Source organism: Aulonocara sp. 'chitande type north' Nkhata Bay, linkage group LG9 (genome assembly GCF_057382095.1).
Source record: "Aulonocara sp. 'chitande type north' Nkhata Bay isolate Kocher_YH1m ecotype deep benthic linkage group LG9, A_spYH_male_GT1.1, whole genome shotgun sequence".
Classification (NCBI taxonomy): domain Eukaryota; kingdom Metazoa; phylum Chordata; class Actinopteri; order Cichliformes; family Cichlidae; genus Aulonocara; species Aulonocara sp. 'chitande type north' Nkhata Bay.
In genome coordinates, this window is record NC_141352.1 from 32,658,069 (window position 1) to 32,681,928 (window position 23,860).

At 41.3% G+C, this 23,860-nt stretch overlaps 1 protein-coding gene across 2 annotated transcripts in view; it reads right to left on the bottom strand.

The window, feature by feature from the left end:
• The window catches only part of mmp16a (matrix metallopeptidase 16a (membrane-inserted)), a 75,449-nt gene that overhangs the window by 10,017 nt on the left and 41,572 nt on the right, over positions 1-23,860 (bottom strand). For both annotated transcript variants that reach the window (XM_086307024.1, XM_086307022.1), the window contains 3 exons: positions 16,692-16,853; positions 12,191-12,402; positions 705-843 (listed from right to left, as the gene is read on the bottom strand). In XM_086307024.1, coding sequence (XP_086163150.1) covers positions 705-843; positions 12,191-12,402; positions 16,692-16,853 — 513 coding nt within the window. The remainder of the gene's footprint in view (positions 1-704; positions 844-12,190; positions 12,403-16,691; positions 16,854-23,860) is intronic.

Consider the following 23,860-nt stretch of genomic DNA (forward strand, 5'->3'; position numbering starts at 1 on the left):
CCCCGCCTTTCCCTGCCTCCCGTCCTCTCTGTGTGTATGCAAATACGAGGGCCGTGTTTGTTTGCTGCTTCTTTTAAGTGGCTTTGCAGCTTCAGACATAATTAGTCGTAAAGCTGTGTTTTGGGGGCTCAGTCTAGATTTGAATGTGAAGACAAATCTTTCAGCAAAGCAAAAAAAAAAGAAAGAAGAACAATTAAAATCACGTCTCATCAAGCGGCGAGGCTCTCCTTGCACATGCTGTTCCAGTGATTTCCTAGACCTGTGCATACAGATTGTGTTTAACTGCAGTGGACGATTTTATATGAAAATATATCACTGGAGCAGAAAAATGCAACACATGCATTATTAAAAGGCAAAACTGTTTGTGGTAAACTTTCCTACCAAAGCAAAACAACTGCTTTAATCCTCCCCAGACTTGCACTAAACTCTGCAGTGCTCAGAGGGAGCATGATAGCATAAAAAAATCCCTCTATTTTCAACATACACACATGGAAATTGAATATAGGAGGAATGAGCGTCCAGCTTATACAAGACGATGACTTGTAGGGATAACAGAGCAGACATGGAGCTACTGTAAGCCGGGACTGCACGGAGGCAACTGGGCTACAGCACTGCAGGATCAGATAAAAAGCTTTATGATGCTTTGCCTGTAATGAAAAACAGCTTTACTAAACAGTGATGGTGGTGGAGTGTAAAGGACTCACCTTTGAAGAAGACAAACTTGCCCTCGCTGTTCTCATAGACTGCGTCTATCTTGGGCGGCAGGCCTCTCCAGAACATTCGGATGGGCATGGGGTATCCCTGCATTACAGAGTTATCTTTCACCCGCCAAAACCAGTGGTCCTGAAAGGGAACAGAGGACTATGTTAGGAATAAATGAGAACCTTTAAAGGTCTGACACACAGATTGTCAGAGGTAGAATATACCCTTAGAAGTTGAAAGCATGATGTCTGCCGTCATCCTATAAAGGCCTTTTTGGCAAAAAACCCCAACAAAAAACCCAACAAAAAGCCCGCTTAGCGAAGATTTAGCTTTCCTCTTTCAGTGCAGCAGCAATCACAGGAAGAATCCAGTGTGTTCTAGAGAATAAGACGCACGCATGTGTGAAAAACATCATCAGAAGATCAAGTAGGAAAAAATGCACATGAATGTTTCTAAGATCCCAAACAACACGCTGCCCTGATCTAAGAACAGAAACAAACTACAGCTATAAGGAATTTCTGCATATAGTGACACAGCTGGCAGTGAATCTATCTGATACGCTGAATTCAGGCCAGCGCCTTGCTTTGCTGCTCATGCAACAAAGCCTGCTGGTGACAGCCGTGATGCTTTTAAGACACACATGTGCTTTCTCAGGTTGTCTGGAAAGCCTCGGCGACTGTCGCTACACATGCAGAGCCTTTCCTGCTGGGAAAACCATCAAGTAACAGGGGCAAAAGTGATAGTCAGGAGCTTTATGAGGACCCAAGGGGCTGACTTCTTTTTTTTTTGGGGCGGGGGGGACAAGTGGAAGGTGTGTCTTTTTGATGTTGGATGAAACTTGATGACAGAGGGAGCCGGGGAGAGACACAGCTGCAAAAGCCATTAGGACTCAGAAAGATGTCCCACCCTTTGGCAATGAATGGCCAATTGCACCTCCTTAACACGCTGGGCGCTCGGGCCAAAAAAGCCCGACCTCGTAGCGAGGGATGCAGGGGAGACAGCACATCATCGCACCCTGCCTCATTCACAGCGAAAGCTAAATAAACAGCCAATTTATCAAAGACTCTCTGCACAGCTCTCTTTCTCTCTCTTTGTCTAATCCAATTGTTTCTCTGGGACTCTGCACTCTCCCTGGACTCGTCCTCCTCTTTCTTTTCATTTTCCCCTTGTCTCTCATTCCAGTTCCTCTGCTTTTTCCTCTCCTCTCCCACTCTCGCTCCACACCTACTGCCTCCATAGATTTCAGTTGTTCAGCATTTTCTTCTGTACGCGGCCCGGCCGAGTAATTGAAAACAGATCAAAACTGTGAAATCCGAGCCATTTGAGTCCTTTTGACTTTATAAAAAGGGAAAATGTTCTTTCTCCCGCCTGCCCCAACTTCCCACTCCCACTCTGAAAACAAAGCTCGGGCGACTTGTAGAAAATTTCAGCAGGCGCTTCTCAATTACAGGAACGTTCAGAATAATCAGAGCGAGTTCAGTCTTAGCGAAAGATGGAAATATCACACCGCTCTCCGCTTTGAGGAAAAGGGCGGTACCGAGTTTATCAAGTATACAGTCTCGTGGCACATGACGATGCATTCAGAGCGATGAGGCTGAATTCAAATCTGGTTTCTACAGGAATATAAATTCTGCCCTCCTGGATAAATAAAAAAAATCTGGTTCTACCGATGAGTTTTTGTGCTGAGGAAAGTTTGCGAAGCGGATCCCAAACTGCCTCGCCGACAGCTGAACCGAGTGTTTTGTTGGCAAAATCAATACTGCACAACACACTGGTGTACTGCATGAAGTACCTGACCTGCTGAGCTGACAAATCAACAAAACACACACACACACACACACACACACGATGGAGAGCACTTTGCACTTCATTAATTCTGAAATGAACAGGTATCTGTTTAGCGCATTAATTCATGAGGATTCTGCCGCAAGATGACTGGCAAATAATCATTACACAGAGACACCAATCAGCAATCCCGACTAAAACCGTGTGCCTAATTAATGCTCGGATCCTCCTCGTTCCACCTTAACAGCTCTGAACCACCGCAGCATTGACACCTGACCTGTGGGAATATCTTTTGGTGTCTGCTACTAGTAGGGGTGGGGAAGATTATTGATGACTGATAGATTCAACAAACAAAACAGCCTCAAGTATCACTTGAGATTTAAAGTGGCGCAAAATACTAAAATGAGGCGCAAATCAGCCATAACATTACACTGAATGACTACAAAGAGGCGAAACAACAACAGAGTGAAGCCAAATGTGCCCAGACAGCCAAAAAAACTCGAAATGACTACAAAGAGATGCAAAAAAATCATAAAAGTGACACCAAAAAATGAGAAAGAAATGCAAAAGAACAAAAAAATGCAATAACATGTACAGAAATCCAAGACAATTGCATATGTAGGCAAAATGATTAGTAAAGCGTGCAAGTGAACAAAGTTACACAAAAAGATGCAAAACAGCCATAAAATGACAACCAAGTGACACAAAATGACCACAAAGAGAACACAACAACAACAACAACAACAGCAAAGTGGCGTCAGACGTGTACAGAGATCCAGAAAATCATAAAAAGACCAGCGATGCAAACGACCATAAAATCACAACATAAAATGGTAACCAAGTGACACGAGACGATTAGAAAGCGAGGGGCAAAAAAACGATTACAGAGATTCAAAACAACTCAGCATCACTAATCTTTGTGAGCCGAGCTGAAACACACTGGTGTGAATTACACTACGCGTTCACATGCCGACCCTTCACAGCGGCATGCTGGGTACATGACTCAATCAGACTCTTAGAAAGTTCGAGGCTGATGACTTACAGACTTTGCCCCGACGTAAAGCGCCAACACAGGAATGAAAAACAAGAACACGGCACATTTAAGAAGTGACTCAAATCGTTGAACACTGCATAAATACTTATCAATCAATGAAAATGAAAAGAACCGGCGTGAAATCTTTCTGCAAAGGACAAAAGAGCAAGTAGACCGCCCTGTTATTAGCAAAGAACAACAAGTGGAGACAATGAAGCTATTCCGAGAGATCAACGCTTTTTTGAATTTGTTGTGTAAAAATGAGGTTAAACCTAAAAACCTCGACACCCACGTCAGCCCCGGGTAAGCATCTGCTGCCGCCTTTTGTGTTTATGTGCTGAGAGAAGAGGTGAGAATATGACAGGCAGTGATATCTGGATGACAGCCGCGTTGACCTCTCACTCGTCTAACATGACGCACGCACTCGGCTTGAGTCGTCAGCAGAGCACGGGTGCAAATATTTCAGACGGATGAGGATTAAGGTCACAGTTATCTATCTGCTGAAGTCTACTCTGTTCGCTGAGGAACTGAACTCTAGAAGATTTTTCTTAAATACATGTGCGCTGATGCATTTTGTACGCCTTCTACATGGAAATGGAAATGGGGAGGTTTCCATCTCGCTGCAGGGCAACCTGCTAGTGACAAATAAAAGCTGTTTCATGCCAAGAAGCAAGACTGCAGGGACGTAACTGTAACTGCTGTAAATAATGAAGCGCGACCTTCATCAGCGCAACAAAACACGGCAGCTTTCACTTCTCAACCTGCAGCTCTTTCTTTCCGTTAGATTTTAATTCTAATACGCCAGCTTTACAGTTCATCTTTGTGGGGACATTTTCCAATCCAATAAATGTCAGCGTGGCGCTCTGTGCACGATGTAAGCCTCCATCCCCAAAGTCAAGAGTGCAGAACGGTGTTTAGCAGCTCCGGCATCAAACTGCCAAAATGACTGGCTGTGTTATCAGTTTCTGCAATTTTATACTCTGAAATAAACTTCAGTCGTATTTTTTAGAGAACAAAAAGTGATTTCATGGGAAACAACAATTGCAACTGTTTATTTTAACTAGGTGTGTTTATGTTTCGGGAAAAACTATGTCATCATGGGGAAATTTGCCGCTGCTAAAAAGGCTAAAAAGCAGGGGTGTCAAACATAAGGCCCAGGGACTAGAATTGGCCGAGCAATGGCTATAATGGAAAATACGATGGATGGCATAAATTTGTACCTGTATTTGCTACACCAAAGATAGAATAGATAAACCACAGAATGACTTTCTGCTTAGTGAGCAGAACTTTTTCTATAATTTTATGCAAAAAAGCTGAGATGTGCTGTTAAAATTACACTTCTTCATCTTATATTAAGATATCACAGGGATTAAATTAGTAGTTAAATGTCTGTAGGTTGACAGAAAGTCAAGTTTCACTCCTCTTGTCCAACCTGAGATCAAAGTGGGCTGTACGTGGCCCCTTGATATAAAATAAGTTTGACATTCCTGCTCTGAAGCACTTAGGTACCAATCTCACAGGAGGACATTAAACATATGGTAAGAGAAAAGGATCAGAGAGTTAGCTTAGCTTAACATAAAGATTAGAAAATGGGCAAGCGGCCGGCACATTTCAAACTGGAATGTGGGTACAGATTAAAACAAATGATAACACATAACACATTATTAAGTGAAATTCAGAGGTGCTGGTAGGGGGTTTGTTACCTTTGAGCATGCCCAAGCTGGCTGCTTCCCCCCTGCTTCTCATCTTTCTGCTCAGTTAAACTAAGCTAAGCTAATCACCCAGAGGCTTTAGATTAAAATTAGACACGAGAGTGGTGTTCAGCTTTTCATCTCTCTTTCTCTTTGAATTCTCAGGACACCTGAAAAAGAAGTCTTACAATTGTCCAAAAACTGAATTGGTGGCATTAAAAATCCACTCCAGACGCGCGCTATTTTTGGACTCTCTCTCTCTCTTGCTTTTCATTCCACTGCTCAAAAAGATATTAAGAAGACACGACAGCTTACTGCCCATTTGGCAACTGCTTTCTCATTAATGGATGTCATAGTCAAGGAGCGTGGCTCCGGCATCGGCAATCCTGAACAGCGAGGCGCCCCGCGGCAGAATCCCCTGCTCTATATCTGTCCACACGAAGGAAGGAAGTGTCCCTCAGTGAGTGGGCGAGAGGGGTGGTAGTTTCCATTTATTATATGTCTATATAACGGGCAACGCACCAATAATGGAAGCTAGAGTAGATGAAAGCATTAGTGTGTCGAGTGTTGGGTGGAAGCTTATATATAGACCTGTAGGGGAAAAAACGTATACCTGCATGTGGGCACAACAAAAGGCTCTAATCCTGTCCGTGTAATGCAGCTACAAGTGTCCGAACATAATGAGTCACTGTTAAACGACAGCAGAGACATAGTGGGTGAAATGAATTTGGAGATTTAAACTATCACCTAACAAGAGCTACAACAATTTCTATAGCACCGCTTTCACAGAGAGGTTTTACTGAACAGTGAGCTTTAATAAAAAAAATTAGCTTTAGGGATAAAAACTACTTTGGGAAAAAAAGAAACCTTATAGCACAAAGAAAAGCATGAGCACAGTAATTTCCCTTTTTGTAATCCTTGCATCCTTGTTTTGAATTCTTGCTCCATAAAGGCAATACTGCAGCTATAAGAAAAGCATGTTGTAGGGAATGTTTAGTTAAAATCCTCAAATCCCTGTTTGGATTTTCTGCCTCTAAAAACTGACAAGACAGCAGTGAGCCATAAACCCAAATCCAAACTTTAATTATGATGTCTGAGACTCCATCCATATTTTACTACAATCCAAGCCTGATGGGAATTGAATGAACTCCTGGAAACTTTTTTTTGGTCTGCTTGTTGTCAGACAGCATAAGCGTCACACGCGGGCACGTTTGCGGTACAGCGGGAAAAAACTGGTTGCAATTAAAGCCCGAGAAAGCACTCTTCACCAGTGTACGCATGCATATACATGAATGTGTGTGCTGCTTCCAGCTCCGGTGGGAGAGCATATGGCCTGCGGGTTCACAGAAAGTTGAACCTGAAGTGGCTGCGACCATAAAACAACAGTAACTTTGTAGCTTTACGGGGCATTTACCGTTGACACTGGATCTGTGAAGTCATCGGTGAACCCCGGGTGACCCCGTGTCACCTCACTAGGAAAGAAAAATGAGCCACCGTAAAAAAACCACCTTTAACAAGCATGACTCCTGGCCTGGCTGTGCAGATTAATGTTAACCCGTATAAATCAGACATCTTTCAGCACTGCTTGAAAGACTAGTCTATCCCAGCATTCTTTATAACAAGGACTTCTGCGTCATAAAGAGCCACAATCAGGGCGTCTCAGCCCTGAATGTTACTCATCGATCCTGAATCTGTAACGTTACGTGAAAGTGGAACATTTTTCCCAGCGAGTCTTTGATAATCTGCTCTCCGTTTTAAATTCACAGGTGGAACATGTGAATATTTTCTAAAAACAGAAACCTCTGTCTCTGCACGGCAACGTTGTCGCTCTTGATTCACTGTTTTCTGCTGCTGTTTTAGTGCCACTCGTTAAGAATACCTGTTCTGTGAGCATCTGAAGGTCTAGAACAGCAAAAATATTTGATGAGTATCCGACAGCAATCATCCAAATATCCTGGTTTGATAAGAGATGTTCCGTATACAAACCTGTAGCCTCCTATATGTTTTAAAACAGAATACTTGCGATATCCAAAGTTTCGACATACATCCTCATCAGAGTTCTGCCCTGAATGATCATTTTAAATACAACAATACTTTTTCCTGCAGCCTATTTTTCCTTTTGCAGAGCAGCGGGTCCATGTGAAAAGAAATCCAAGCTCTGAATTGCTCTAACAATGAGCTGCAAAAGCCTACTATGATGCATATCAACAATGAAATTGCACTGAAAACCCCACTGCTCCCAGTGAATTTCACCAGATCACCTTCACTTTAAAGCTCCCTACTTTACATTGCTGGACCACCTGTCAGGGGCTGAGATCTCTGCTATAATGACTTGGCATCGACTGGCCTTTGGTTTTCCAAAACAATCAAGCTGGGATGGTGAATACAACCCAGTTATGCGGGGCCAAATGGACCCGCAGAGCAAAGTAACCAAGCAAGGAATCAATCGAACAATCAAGTAAAGAACAAATCAGCCTTGTGAAGTTAAAAACCCCCTGAAAACTCAGCGAGCCATCGCTGCAGCCAGTCTGTAAACTCGTGCGTGTACATTGGCTGGTTCTGAAGGGAATTTATCAGAGTCCGGAGTAATCCAAACATCTCTAATTATGATTCCAGATAAACTGTTTTACAGTTGGGCAGCTTCATCTACCAGGAGGAAAGAGGCGTTAACACGATACGTCAGTCTGCTCGCAGAAAGTTGGCAAAATACTCACTGAGAATCAAGAAATATTAGGACCACCTGCTCCTCCAGAAAAGCACACTTGGAGATGGAATCCAAGTCAAACCCGTGCTCCCTTATTCATTTCACTTCACTAAACACACTTGATTCACGGGCTGAGACGCAGATTACTCTAAGGGGAGAACAAATCATCATGACTCTGATATTGCTGGTGGTCTTAACGATGTGAACACAGTGGATTTACAGCTACGCTTACATGTGTTCTGCAAATCTTTCCCCTTCGCTCCCCGGGATGTTTAGGAAAATGTGAGGCGGTGCCAGCGAAACGCTGAAAGCCAACAAAATAATGGAAGCACCATGCCAATTTAACATAAGTGGATGCCCACTTAAGCCGAGCAATTACAGGTTCCCCTGCTTATTTATCACACTATCATTAACTAAGACAAATTGCAAACATGATGTCTTTTGCATACGGGTTGTTTTTCAAGCACTGTGCACATAAGCTATCATACATCACAGCTTTATGTTACAGAGTTTGTGAATTATGAAACAATTGATAATACAGTGCTTAATAGAAAAGTGACGGGACTAAGCCAAATGATGCGTAACAAAACAAGGCTGCAGTGTACAGATGAGCAGCAAGTGCGACACAAAAGAAACAGCTGAAATATGACTTCATCAAAATGCTCCTTATCGTTTTAATATCTGTTTGCTAAAATGGGCTCTCTCCCCACAAACCATCACATCTCTGCAGGTCCATTGCATCCTGGAGAACTATTGGAACATACAATAATAAAAATGATTCTTTTATTTTGAAAGTGTAAATATAAGTAAATAAATCCTAGCAATACACAAAAATGAAATCAATACAAAAAATTACTGAGCAAAGGGTTTAGGCTAAAACTTTAGCTTATTACACTTACAGCCTTTTATAACAGGTATTCATTTATAAATAACTGGACATTATTAACTTCAGCTTATTGTTATTATTATCTATATAACTAGGAAGCTCATTCTCCTTCTCTTGACGATACTTTAAAGATATAACACATTTTGGGATCACCTTAGCAGAAGGCATCGACAATATCATTTCCTAAATGTTGCCAGCATAAACAAAGGCAGTAAAATTTTAGCCTCATTTAAAGATAAAAGCCATTTTTACAAAAGTTTGACCTTATTTGACCTTGAAGAAGAGGTCAGAGGTCCAAGGTGACATGGCATTTAGAATCAGCATAGATCATCACCTGTATGTTGTCAATGCAAACAATGGCAGGTTTCAATAGTTCCAAATAGCATTATTATCACTTTGACCTTCAGATTAATCTATTGGCTTTAAAGGAGATGTCAGAGGTCAAATGTGACATGCTATTTTAAATCTGTCAACAGTACTTACTATATGCTGACAATATACACCACACTAAGAATCGTACTTTCTAAGTTACGAGCCTTTTTGTCAGTTTTCCACCAATAAATCGTGAGGATGAGCTTGAAGATGTCGGTGGATGGAAGCCAAATTTTAGCATGACCCCCTCTACACCCCTACAAAGTTCTAGCAGAATTCATTCACAATGTTCGGAGCTATCGTGTGTCCTCATCACAACTGCCAAGGACGTTTACCCCTTTTACAGAAATACATCTTTCCAATATTTACACTGACCCCTGCCTTTTAAACATACTAGTGTCTAATTTTAAACAGCCTCTAGAAGCAGATTCTTTTGTGCTTTACACATCTTCAGCACAGTGCTGAGATCAACAATATCCTACAATTGTAAGGTGTGAGTTATATGAAATGGTTGGCTCATAACAATAAAATCATGACATCCCTTGTTTTAGGTCCTCACAGTAAAGCAGCGGAGCACATACACAGCATCCTTCCACCAAGGCTGAAAATTCACTCAACACCGAGCATCAATAGAGTCTCTTGATCCAGAAGAATCCAGGTTTGTGTCTGAAACCTTCTTGTGAATATAAGGATGATTTCTCACCTCACTGTTTTTTTCCCATTTTAATTGATATTTAATTGTAATAAATAAATATAGTCTGTGGGTCAAGCCCCACCTCTGCAAAACTGTTGTTTCTGAATAATAATTTTTCAATAATCCTGAATCCTGCAAACAAACTAAACCAATCACATAACCTCTTTGGCAAAGGTAAATATATAGGTAGCCATAAATTTAAAAAAAACCCCGAAATATTCATGTAGACTGTGTTGGATTGTAGTGTTATTTTATGCCATGTTATACCCCGAATTAAAGATTGTGAATTATTATGTAGATTAGCGTGTGTTCATTAAAATCATCGTTTGACTCAACCCGACCGGACCAGTGTTGTTATTGTGGTTTTTTCTCTTGTTTCCATCCCCAATTTTGAACCTTAACAACTGAGAAAAAACAATGCTTGGATATTTAAACAGATTAGATATAAACAATATCAAAGTCATGCTTGAGAAGACCAATGTGATAAATTAAGACCAGGAAACTTCTGCAGCAGTGAACCACATTTTAATTTCAGACGCTGGGATCACTGGGACAGATATTTAGAGCCTTTCTCCTTCACTTCCTAAAGTCATAAAACATTTGGCTGATTGCTGAACATCTTTTTTATCTCAGCACTACCTCTGAGCTCTGTAGACATCCCATGATCCTCATCACTCCATCAGGACAGGCTGTTGCCCTGGGAGTAATGAAGGCTGACAGTAGCTGCTGCTGCAGGCACCATGTGAAAGAGAGAGGCTGGACTAGACTACTGTGACAAGCAGGTATTGTTTCCACAGCCAAACCAGGCTCAGTGTGGGCTTCCAGTCTAATTTTGGGTAAATATCCTTACAGGCAGCAGCTTCAGCTCCACGAGTCCTTTTTTTTAAAATTTATTTTTTGAGTCAACAAGAAGAAAGTTGCAGCGAGGGGTGCAGAGAGGACGAAAACTGGTTTTACTCTGGCTCCACAAGTCTCTTATTTAACCAATGAATACTGTCTACTTATATCCACAGAAAATACAGTCACACTCACATAAAGCATTAGAGGCACTCTTTCTCCTTTCTGTGGAGAACACAGGACAGCTTTGTGCAGCCCCAGGGTTTTTCTCTGTTCCTTACTGCATGTTGCCAAGGTCTCGCTCTCACAAGCTAAGACCAAGGATAAAGATGTGTGTTTTTTCTCTTGTACTGGAATGAAAACCAAGCTGAGCTTCTCTAGAGAAGGAGAAACTGTATTCTACTGTGCACTGCATGCCTTTCCTTCTTTGTAAATTCTAGTTCAATAGACCCCAAGTTAACTAGGAAGTCTTCCTTCAGACATAATAGCCTCTTTAATAATGGGATAAAATACAGAGGCAACAGCTTCAAGAGAACAGAACAGGTTCCACAGTATTTCCACAAGCTAGAACCGCACTGTGAAACTGTGAAATAACTTATATTACCATCAAGTGAAGTTTTTCCACACTATGCACATGCCAAACATGAAGCAGAATAACAGAAAAAGCTCTTATTTAGGTAATAATATTTAGATAATCCTCCAAACTTACAGCAATTTATTCTGCATGTAACTACAACCCAACTTTAAAAAACAAAACCAAAAAAGTAGCTGATGATAACAAGCAGGATGCAATCAATTTAAAATCATGTATATATTAGATCCTATTATATGTACTATTGTGTATTAAACGATTACACATTTTATATTACACAGATTTATAATACATATTTACAATATTGTTGTTTCAAATGGAGATTATATCCTCAAAGCTAAACTTTGTCAATATCTGTTTAATCCGATTAGATAAAGTTTTCTACTTCAGTTATTTCGTGCTGCAAAATGAGATTGTTGAGCATGCTAACACTGACCTTATGACCTGTCATGAATCCTACCATAAGACCGAGCCGGGCTGCTATCAGTCTGAAATTGAGCCCTCTTGTTAGTAGGATTCCCAGTGTATTTTCATGTATTTATTATTAATTGTGTTTTCATATATTTAATAAAATATTTATCACAATTTTTCTCTGTTGGTCTTAATTAAGACTAACAGAGATGGACTGTAGGGCCAGGTTGTTCTTGTGTTGGTGTTATTAGCTAGTCAAGTTATGTATTACACCCAGACGTATGGTGCAGGGATGAAGTCTCTTCTAGCTCAGTGGTGATTTGGACTGGGAACAATGATTTCTGTGCTCCCACACAGCTAAGAGATCCAGGCTATTGGTAAAAGAAAAAAACAGCTCTTGGGTTAAAAACTTGAGATTGCTGGAAACAAACCAAACGTGAAGAGCCCCTAGCTTTGTTGTGATATCACATGCTGTTGTTTTACCTTGAAGACGAACATCTCCCTTCTCAGTATGGCCAGGGTGTTGAAGCCTCCATCGCAGATGTTGGGTTTAGCATTGGGCTGCGACGGTCGCGTAGGCAGCATTGGGAGTTGCGTCTGCCTGTCTTGTTTACGAGGGTCCGAAGGAGGATGGGAGCGAGGAGAGGGCGCCGTTGGCAAAGGCTTGGTGGGCTGGGGGAGTTTATCGGGCGGCCCTGCGGGGAGTCAGAGAAATACATCTTATACGTCTCCGCAACATGTTGTTTTGCTTTTTCATTACTTCACCAGTTGAAGCTAACCAGCACTCTGATCTTGCAGGAGAAACGAATGTTCAAGCCAAGTTTGGTGGTGCCACTTGGAAAAACAACAACAAACAAACAAAGGTAAGAAGTGATGAAGGCTGCCAACGAGGACTCAACAAAGATATGAGAGAGAAAGGAGTCCACGGATAAACAAGATGAGGTCAGTGGGTAGAAATCAGTGGGTAGATGTTAACGCTGCCAAGTTTAGAGATTCAGCTTAGCAAAGCATAATATCATACGCTATAAAGACACAAAAAAACATCAGAGCAGAATTAGGTTTAATAAATGTAGATCATGTGATTTCATGCCAAATTCATGAATTACTGTACGTGATAAAGGGAAAGGAGTTATGCACACTGAGGCAGTGGCTAATAACAAATGGGCGTTGCCTATGAATAACGCATGACGCTGCATGATTAACGCACTCTGTGACTGTAAGGGGATGAGGTGCAGACAGACTGAGGAAGACAAGACTGTGACAAGACTAACGCTTGTTCCATGGTACTGCGCCTGTGTCACGTTTGCGCAGGTATTTGCCTGCGCAGAGCTTTCTAGAGTTGTTTTCAACCTGTGCTAACGAGATCCCGTGCAGACTTCCAAAGATAGAAAATTGCAGTCTTAAAAGTACAGACGCTCATTTCACGTCAGCTCTTTGTGCTTATAATTTTGCTGACTGATTGGACCAACAATAACACCACATACTTGGCACGCTAGCCTCTATCTGGCAGCAGACGCTTTCTGCAGGTAGACGTTTCGATCCGTACATCCCTACAGTCTGCCAACAGAGACCAATATTCAGCCCATAACGTGACAGAAAGACCTCACCTTAATCAGATAAAATGTATGATTTTAATGGCCTTCCATTCTTTCAGCAGACGTTCACAGACTTGCAGAATCAATGCCAAGGCCCACTGAAGCTGTCCTGGCAACATATAGTGGCTACTTAGACATTTTACGTTGGCTCTTCCTTTAATGTGTCATCCATCTGTAGTTGACAAACCAGACAATCGCAGGATTAAGCCATCACCCAGTCCACAAAACTGATCAGCGGGTCTACACGAGAGTGATTCCATTCACTGACTGAAGTTAATCCCCTGAAATACATCCCAGATTAGTGGAGCCAAAGTACTCTGAAGTTATGTAAGCATGGGGGAGATTCACAGTCAGATGGACGTGTAAACAAACAGGCAAATGTGTACTTGCAGCTACATTGTGGTAAACCGACGACAAGAAAAGATTAACACAGCTTTTTTTGGGGGCAGATTTTGGCTCTTTTGGTCACCCTGTAATTTCAGCATCTGGCTGTTGTTAATTTACTGGAGATGTCCAGGTGGCCCACGTGTTACACCAGTACTGTGGTGACTGGCTGGACCAATCAGCTAATTCCACCGATCTGTGCACTTGAAACAGGAATCTAATCAGCGAACTCTGTGGGTGGGAGTGGGAGACAAACTTCCCACACTTACAGATATTAGTGGAACACAGATGAAAACCAGCAATGCAGCCTAAGAACAAAGGAGCTGGAGAGCCTTTATAACCACAGAATTCATTCATGAACCACTCGTAGTTCACGTTCATATTGCTGATCTGTTTGGATTTAAATAAATACTGTGTATTATGTAAAACACTCAACACAAAAAGTTCAGACATTTTTCATAGTGCATGTTTGAGGTACTTATTTTATTTTTAGTGGGCTACATACTGAATTTAGAGCACAGAAAGAAAAAAAAATCAATCCTATCACACTAGTATCGATCCGATACTGATACCAGCATGAGTATCGATACTATTGATATTTGGCTTGATTTGCATCATGGTTTCACCTTCTCATGTTGCAATTCCCTGACCACTACCTCAGCTGCTGCTGACCTCTCATCCCTACTACTAAAGCCATTAGCAGGATGTGAAGAGATGTAAGTGCAGAAACAGGAGGCCTGTGTGACAGAGAAACTTCAGAAGTATTACGTGACAGTCATGGTGGAGTAGTAAAGGATAGTGTTATTGCTGTAGCTGACTCCAGGGTCACTACTGATATGTTAGCCAATCTATGTGGACATACCAACTAGCAATGTGGATATGCTGACGCCTGTTTTTAGCATGCTAGTGTGGTTAAAGATATAAATGTGCAAAGAGTGAACATATACAGAAAATGAGAATATCAATATTGGAGTGTTTTATTGTTCATAATGGAATTATGACACAGGCTAATGGTCATGGTTTAAAGGAAAAATATCAAACAAAGATTTAACGAGGCCTAAAAGATAAGACATGTGAGACTTTTAAAATTTAATGCAGCTCTTGTTGGGCATCCGGCCATTTAGAAGTTTAAGGCAGATTTACCCTTTAGTTATTTATGTAAAATTAGATTTAGCTCATTTTGTTTTCTTTAAAAGGTCCTAAAAATATAAACTCCAGCCCAACTTTTAAATCATGTTTACTGTTTGAGGGCTTCAGCTGAATTTCAATACAATTATGGCCTGAATAACATTAATGATTTTTGTTTCTGTCATCCCAGTCATCGACATCATGGTGCCTGAGCTCTGCTGCTTCTGTAAAAAGGAAGTGGGCTCTGAGAACGCAGGAAGTCATTAAGTTCAAAGCCCAGTGGGAACATTTGGATTTGTCCAGGAAGAAAAAAAGATTACATGACAGAAATGCCACATCTATAGGTTTGAATGTGATCTGTACTTCATTCTTTACAGTTTCAAGCTGCCAAACTTTTTATTCACATAAGTCAATACATATCGAATGCACTTTACAGTGTTTTTTGTGACTACGGTTCAAAGAGTTGAAGGAATAAACAGAAGCAGCAAAGCCAAAACGTCCAAAAACTCTAGAGGTCAACTGATCCTCAGCAGCTCTTAGCTTCCCACAGTTCCTCGTATGATTGTGCCCGACTCTCCCAGACTGCAAGCCAACAGCTGTAAATGAACGCCAATTCACTCGCATTTCCTTCACATCTCCTTATACCGCTTCACCTTCACACAGAACCAAGTCGCACTTTTTTCCTACTCAACCTTAAGTGCATCACCTTGTACTCGATGTAAGCTGTGTACCTCCCACCTCTTCTCCTGTTTAGTACCACATCTAGCACCGGCACTGGCATGTGGAAAAAAACATGGAGGCCAATTACTGCGAGGGGGGTGGGGGGTACGAAGCTGAGAGCAGAGCTGTCATCAGTCGTCCTGCCCTTCAACTCTTGGTACGACACAGAGGAGAGGGAGGGAGGGGCAATGCAGAGGAATAAAACACGAGAGGGATGAAGAGAGATTTGATCGCTTGCCCAGGTCTGTCACTCCCAGAGGGACGTGCCCTGACCATGTAAGCAGATGGCAGGTTCTATGTGTGTGCGCGCATGCAGCCATTCAGCAGAGTGTGACTGGTGTACAGTGTCGACAGCAGTAAGGAACGATGCTGTCATTCGCCAACGAGTCGTTTCCGAACTTAGATGTCAAGCTGAGGTTGAGACGACAGCATCGGCACTCCCGATAACACATTTAAACATTAAGGCTTCCGCCTCCACAAGCCAGCCTCGTCTGAATTATCATTACAAGTATCCAGACTGATAACTGATTTTTGTCACTGCAATCTACTAATTCAACTACGAGTGAAAAAACCGAAGAAGCAAACTCTGTGGGTGCTTCCATAAATCCTTTGCCGTCAAATTGAATTTCACACTGCCGCCCCAGAGCTATATCAGCTTTATGAGAAGACAAAGCACTGTGCAATCAGCGTCTGTCAACTCCAAATGTGTGTCGATGAGGGATGCGTGCTGTAGGCGCTCTGATGATGAAGTATGATCGGAAATGTAGGTCTTAATTGAATTCAATTTAAGTATTTGAGCCTTAATTTGAATCTTGGTCTTAATCTTATTTCTGTAACTGTGAAAGTTTGTTACAATAACGCAGAAAACAAGAGCTCCAGGTGAAGGAAGATGACTTACTTTAGCTATGCCAGCTTCATATGGTTAGGTGTGTTGGGCAGTGTACTTATAGTTGAGCTCTTACATGGTCTACTGACTTGATATGTCACAGGAAGATGACTATGAATGCTTAGTATGTTATTGGCTTGCTTGTATGACAGCTAAAGCCTGAAGACTAACTCCTCAGACCACACTGATAAACTCTAATACTTGGCTGTGTCCTGCGTTTGCTTAACAAATTGCTGAATTTAAATAAAAAAAAGAAAAAAAGAAGGCTTACCATAAATTTTCTGGATGCCTAGCAGGTCATCCATTGGTAGTTTGAAGTCATCCGTGTCCATGTACTGATAGAAAGGAGCCATGATAGCTGTGGGGTCGTTGGAGTGTTCGAGGCCCAGTGCGTGACCAAGCTCATGGACGGCTACCAGGAACAAATCGTTACCTAGAAACACGAAGAGAGAGTGAAGGAGAGAGCAGCTCTGTCAGTGCTGTTGGACGTAAACGAAAACAAGCGAATTCGAAAAGAAAAAGAAAAGAGAAAACTTTGTCAGCCCCGGGTTATTGTGGCTTGTCATGGTCCACCTGTTCTAGTGCCAGAGAGGTTCCCTCAAAATAAGGCCAAGTTTTGAAAGTTTGTACAGTCATGTTTAAATAAGCAGCAGCCCTACAGGGGAAAAGCTGACTGTGTCTTACAATATGCATCCATACATATATAAGGGTCTATGCATGAGCACAGATAATCCACCATCTGCGCTCCTAATCAGTCCATCTTCAGACAGAAACACAGGCTCGTACACATACACGTGTAATAAATACAAGTGCACTTCAAAGAGCACAGGCAACCCTGCGAACTGTAATTAGTCTCTAGCTGCGGTAAGCTGAAGACTACACTGGGTTCTTGACCTCTCGACTCAGAAACTCTCTGTGGCTAACAGCCAAACCCCAGCCCAACCCTAGCTGTATTAAAGCTGAGATATTTGGGATTGAAAGCCTCCTATTCCTCAACTTACGTCACTGGCAACCAAAACAACAACAAAAACCAGTCCTCCTCATCCTCTTCTCTGATGTTCTGCCAGCGTTTTGAATCTGACCCATAAAGAAGCTCATCATCATACAATTAGGGTTAGACTGCTACGTCTTCTATTATTTGTGGCTATACACGGGCTGTCTGTGGGAAACTATTAACCTGATTCCAATGAGATGTCTTACGCTGCAATATGTTATTGCTGAACTTCAAAGGAAAGCTTTTTTTCCTAGCTGTCAGACACAAAAAGTTATGGTTTACCGTTATGCATGAAAATGTAATAGCAGTTAGACAAAGGTCGGCTGGAGTTTAGAGTCAAACTGGTCAAAAACAAAAAAATATGGGGTGAGCACCATCACCTCGCAGCAAAAAGGGTATGCTCTGGATACTCTGGCTTCTTCCCACAGTCCAAAGACAAAGATGGGGTTAGGCCAACTCGTGACTCTAAATTGAGCTTGTCTGTCTGTGTTAACCCTGCGACAGACTGGCCAGGGTGTGCCCTGCCTCTCGTCCTGCGATGCTAACCTGGATTAGTGGAAGAAAATGGCTGGAAGAAAAAAACAAAAAGGATTTAATGTGTTTTGAGGGGGGTTTCTTTTGCACTCTCCAAGCTGCCATCTCTCTTCAGTTTTACCTTTGCTTTTTTTTTCTTCTCCCCCCTTATCGCAACAAGACTCAGTGGGGATAAGCATCACTTATTCATTGGTGTTCCTACGAAAGTGAGGCACTTATCTGTTGCAAATCTGTCACATGAATAACGCTTCAGCAGATACAGAGACTGAGATTTATATCTCTTCATCGCAGGTACAGTGCGATACTTAGGAATTTACGGACAAGGCTACAACAGAGAAACGGATTAATCGGGACCTCATGAATGATATTTGACTGTATAAATGTCAGCAGGTCTTTATAGGCGTGATGGAAAGCTCTTGCGTTAATACCCAGGTTTTCGCTGAAACAGCTTCGGGTTTCAGTCCAAGTCGTCCAATGAAAATAGATGGCTTGTAAAAGTTAGAGAAGTGTAGAAATTGAGGCAAAATTTATGCAAGCTTGTAATATTGAACAAGTGTCTGAAGATGTGGTTTATAGCAAATAAAGAGAGGCAGAGAGAAAGAAAGGAGATAAAGAGGAGAGAGATACAGCTAAGTGATTCAGGAATTATTTGAGGAGGAAATCGGGCGAGCCAGCTCTGCAGCTGAAGATCTTCCACCCCCCGCCCGAGTTGTTTCCTGGGATAGCAGCGGAAGCAGAAGGGTAAGAGTGAACAATTAAGTCTAAAAAAAAATGAAAAAATCAAATTAATTCTATGAAAATAGCCGGTAGAGTTACAGCACACAAATGTGATGGTGGTCTGTGAAGAGATTTTGATCTTAGTGTAGCTGTACACGTGCTTGCTTGATTTACCCACACTAACTGGCATCATTTCTGACTTCATAAATCATATTAATAACTCACTGACCGCATCAGCACTCACTGACTCACTGACCTCTTTTTCTTTTCTTACCAAAAAAGACTTGAAGCTCAGAGGAGTGTTAAAAAAATGTGTGTAGCACGTTTTGACATCATATGTGAGTAAAGTGGAATTATTGACTGTATATGTAATATTAATGCGACTACATTTACACCAGATCTCTGTCACCTCATCGTACCTGATCCTTAGTACCCAGAAGGTTATTAGTAAACAAGTAAAGGTTTATTTATGTGGAACTTTTCACAGACTAGGCAGTCACAAAGTAAAAAATATTGACTGTAGTAAGTTGTCCCAGTATGTATGTATGTATATATATATATACATATATATATATATATATATATATATATATATATATATATATATGTATATATATATATATACATATATATATATATATATATATATATATATGTATATATATGTATATATATATATATATATATATATATATATATATATATATATGTATCATAGACTGTTTTATTGAGAAATACATATATATATATATATATATATACATATATATATATATATATATATGTATCATAGACTGTTTTATTGAGAAATACAGTATATGAGAGCTATTGCACAACGAGTTCTGACACTACAGATGCTCAGGTCATCAGTTGCACGACTTAAGTGAAGAACTGTCTCTGTCGTTTTCCGTCTCCATCTCGTTCCATCGCTCAATCTTGAGTCAGCCTTCCTGCCTCCCGGGTCCCTCTGAGGTCAGTGTCGTCGCTTTGACTCGGCTGCTTATGTAAGTCACGTTGTGTTAGATGGGGATGTCCTGTCGACCCCGGGGCCACAAACAAAGCTAAGGCAGTTTGTACCGCCTGGCTAATTATCAGCTGGAAGTTACAGAGAGCCCAGAGAGAAAATGGTGACGCCTAGACAGACGTGGGTAGATGAAGAGGATGGAGCCAGATGAAAGAAACAAAGAGCAGTGCACAAGGAGGGAAACCAAGCGAGATGAAGGTGAGAGAAAAAGTTATAGAATGGGGAAACAGAGGGGGGGAGACAAAGATTTGATATAGTGGATACATAGAGAGATAAAAAAGGTGAAGTAAACCAAGGAGAAAGGGCGTTTGGAGTGATAGCTACATGAGGGAAACTGGGGGGAGAAGGATGATAAAAAGAAATAGAAAAAACCTGAGGCGAGGAAAACGATAAGGTTCGGGACAGTGTACTATCGTGTAAGAGTGCTCCAGTATTCGTTCAATCACAGAAGACGAAAATGATGAATTACACGACTCCAACCTCTGACCTTGGCATTTATAACATCGCTCTACTGTCAGTGGCCCAATCGCAACCCCAAACACAAAATAATAACGCAGAAAATAGAGGATGCAGTTGAAGAAAACAATGCCAGGAGATGAAATGCATTACAAATCTGTGCAGGGTTTGTGCGATAATCCACAGAGGGTCACAGTTTTTGGATTGGGGGGATTTGAGTCCTGTATTTTCATTGTGCGGTGAGTCATCGTTATGATGTGTGCCGTTTGCGTATTTGAGCAAGATTTCAGCACAAAAAAAGACAAGTATTTATTTAGCACATGAATGAGTTTTAAGTAATAAAAATCTGCTTGTGTTAAATGATTCAGCAGGTTTTTTGGTTTTTTGTCCTGTTAAGTGGGCAACGATCAAGCGGCAGCTGCAGTGTTGCCCACACTGCTCAGGATAGGGTCAAGGTTGCTGCTAATGAGGGTCGAGGAGAAAGAAAAGAAAAATGAAATTAAAAAAATTGAAATTGGAATGAAAGTGGAGATTTACAATCTTTGCCCACAGGATGTGCAGTAAGCAGGGGCTTTGATTAAAACGCAGAAACCTCTACCTGCTCTCCCTGAACTTACCGCGAGGAGTGCAGAGAGACTGCGTAGGGTTGGAGATGAACACACACTATGGTCACCACTGTTCAATTGCAGTAATAGCTCAGGTTGTCAGCAAAAGCCTCCAGGGGCCCATAACCCTTCCTGCCTGCTTACTGCTTAACTAAGTGCCCGTGGTTCACTCAATACATGACATCTGATGTAAGCTACAAGCCTGGGTGACCAGCAGTCAGCCCACTTGTAAGTGTACCTTGTTCTTTATCCCTCCCAGCTCTCACGTTATCACATTCTTGTGCTTCTTTTTTACTGTACAAATCCCAAACGCCACCAAAGGACCAAGTTTTCAAAAACACAGCATCCCCTGTGACTCCTAACTACACATCAACATCAAGCTAGTGAAAGGTGTCAAACAAAGCAATTACAACTCTCACTTGTTTTATTACAGTGAAGAGGGCACCCAGCAGAGATGAACAAAATTCTAACTCCCCCACCCTTTCTTTAGAAAACACAGCTGTTATTGTGCCGTCCGAGTGTAAGCAAGCATAAGCACTCTCTTTGTCTCAGGGGATCACAAATGTTTCCTATTGTTCAGCTCCCACAGCGCCCTGAATGGCTGACACTATGATTTCAAGAGTGGTGTTCGAAGAAGCAGCACTGCACAGTAAAGTAAATGCAAAAGGATGTTAATTGCCACCTCAGGAGCGTCTCTGGTGGATTGACAGAGCACAAGAAACAAGAGCAAGGACACTGGTTCCTTGGTTTCATACGGAAGTCTCAGCAGAACCTAAAGCAGCCCTCACCAGTTTTTTTTAAAGCCTTGTCTAAGCCTAAATTGTAGGTCCAGGTCTAAGAAGTTAACCAAGGAAGTGTGACACTGAACCTGCGCAATTATGAAGTAAGAAAAACACTGTTTTAAACAAAAGAAGCTAAGCGTACGTTAGCTCATCCTAGCTGCCATCTCTTGGCTGCATAATCCCTTCTGGTTCCTTTGCTTTTTTCTACTGACTTTAACTGTTTTTACATTACAGTCAAACTATTCATCAGTGTTTAGCTATGACTTTTAGCTAACTACTTCAGTTCCTTAAGCACTACTGTACTGTTAGTTAATTATTAGCTATTTTAATAGTTCAGCTATTTGTGCATGACTTTAGCTTATTATTATTTTAACTGTCTGTGCATTATTTTAGCAAAACGTGTCAACTGTTTATTCAGTGCTGTTGCAGTTCATTACTTCTGTTGTTTATGCGTTTATGTGTTTATTCAGCTCGTTAGTCATTAATTCTTAGCTAATTATTTGCTAATTTTAACTATATATTAGTATTCAACAGTTTAAGCATCACCTTTAGGTGTTTTAACGATTTATGCATTTCCATCAACTAGCTGTTACGTGACCTTTAGTTGACTATTTCAATTGTTTATCCATCATTTTTTTGTTTCTCCATTAAATTTTAACCCATAAGTTTATGACTTTATACTTTAACTAAGAATTGTTAGAACTATTTATTTATCAATTTCTTACAATAAAATCAGTAGCTATGTGATGTAGTGGTTACTACATGTTTCATGTGTAAGGTGACATTATCAGACAAGACTTTAACCATTTAATCATTTCTCCCATCCATAAAGACTCAAACAGAGCTACATATACTTTCAACAACTGCAATGGAGACCCAATGAGGTACTGATGCAGGGTGTACTGTGTCATCAGCCTTCATGAACATGTAAGGTAGAGAGAGGATACAATCGCATTGTCAAGTAGCTGTACTAACAAAATTGCGTTTGTGTCAAAATACTAGTCATGCAGACCCTTAAAGATGCTAACCTAATAAGGTTTATTAAAAAACCTTAGCCTTTTAAAAAGTGCTTGACTAGAACAGGTACAGTTTACTGTCTGAAAGGAGGAAAAAAAACAGAAATCAGCTGTTGTCCTCCAGCTGGGGTGAAGTTCACGATACCGACACAGGATGCTGTTTGTCCAACTCAGTACGTCATTGGAAACAAGAGAAGCCCTGACAGGGAACCAAGCTGGAGATATGCGAGTCCACAGAGGCAGCAGAGAAAGTAAAACCGAGTGTGAGTCAATGAGAGCACTGGCTGTCCAGGAGTACTATGCTGTGCTGACAAGCTGCCAGAGGATCTCAGCCCAGTGATTCAGTGCCTGGCTCAGAGGGCCTGGGGCACGCAGACCTCTGCTGGCTGTCAAGCCAGAGCTGTGCGCCTGATTTGACAGAGTGACCATTGTGAAGAATGCAGCCAAAATACAATAGCTGCATTCTGCTCACTTCACATTCACACCCTCAATACTTCCAACACACCCTCGCAGGACAATACAGAAACACGCTGTGCGCCACTCTGTGCATTTCACCAAATCAGCTCACAAGTATTGCAAATACAAACACTTGAAAACAAGATTTCAAAGCGTCAGACTGAAACTTTTGCCCCATGCTGGTTTCTTGTGGGTACAATTTACAAATAAAATGTAACACCACTCTTCCAGTACTCAATTATATAACAGAAAGAGACTGTTTAGTAGCCAAAGTAGCCACAACACAATCTGAATACTGTTCGTAATGATGAGATGAGCTGCTTTCATATTTAAAAAACACTGCAAAGAGCAGTGGAAACTGATTAACCTCCGTGTTAGTGTTGTTGGGTTATTCAAACACTCCTATAGTCTAGCCTTTCTCTTTGTCTGTCCTCTCTCTCTAGGTTGTAGACACCCTGGCTGAGCAACACTTGTGCTTTTGAATCTATTACCCTTAATTCTCACAAGCGTGTCAGAGAACAAAGCCCAGCTGACGTGAGCAACATATGTAACTAGAGTAATTATTTATTTACAGACTGCTACAGACTGAAATTCGGTGTTGGGAACATTGCCAGGGATCCAAAAAATTGGCCGTTCCAGTGGACTCAAGATAAATAAACCAGCTGAAAGGAGGAAGAAAAAAACAAAAACGCTGCCAAAGAAAAACATCTTTTATTCGTGTCATGTTTATCTCTGTGCAGCACCTGTGAGTGAGACGGGGATGCGTGTGTATTTTCATTGTGATCATTAATCATTAATAATGCATTTGCCATGGTAAGTGCAGCGATGGTGTATGCATGTGTGTGTTTGCACATCC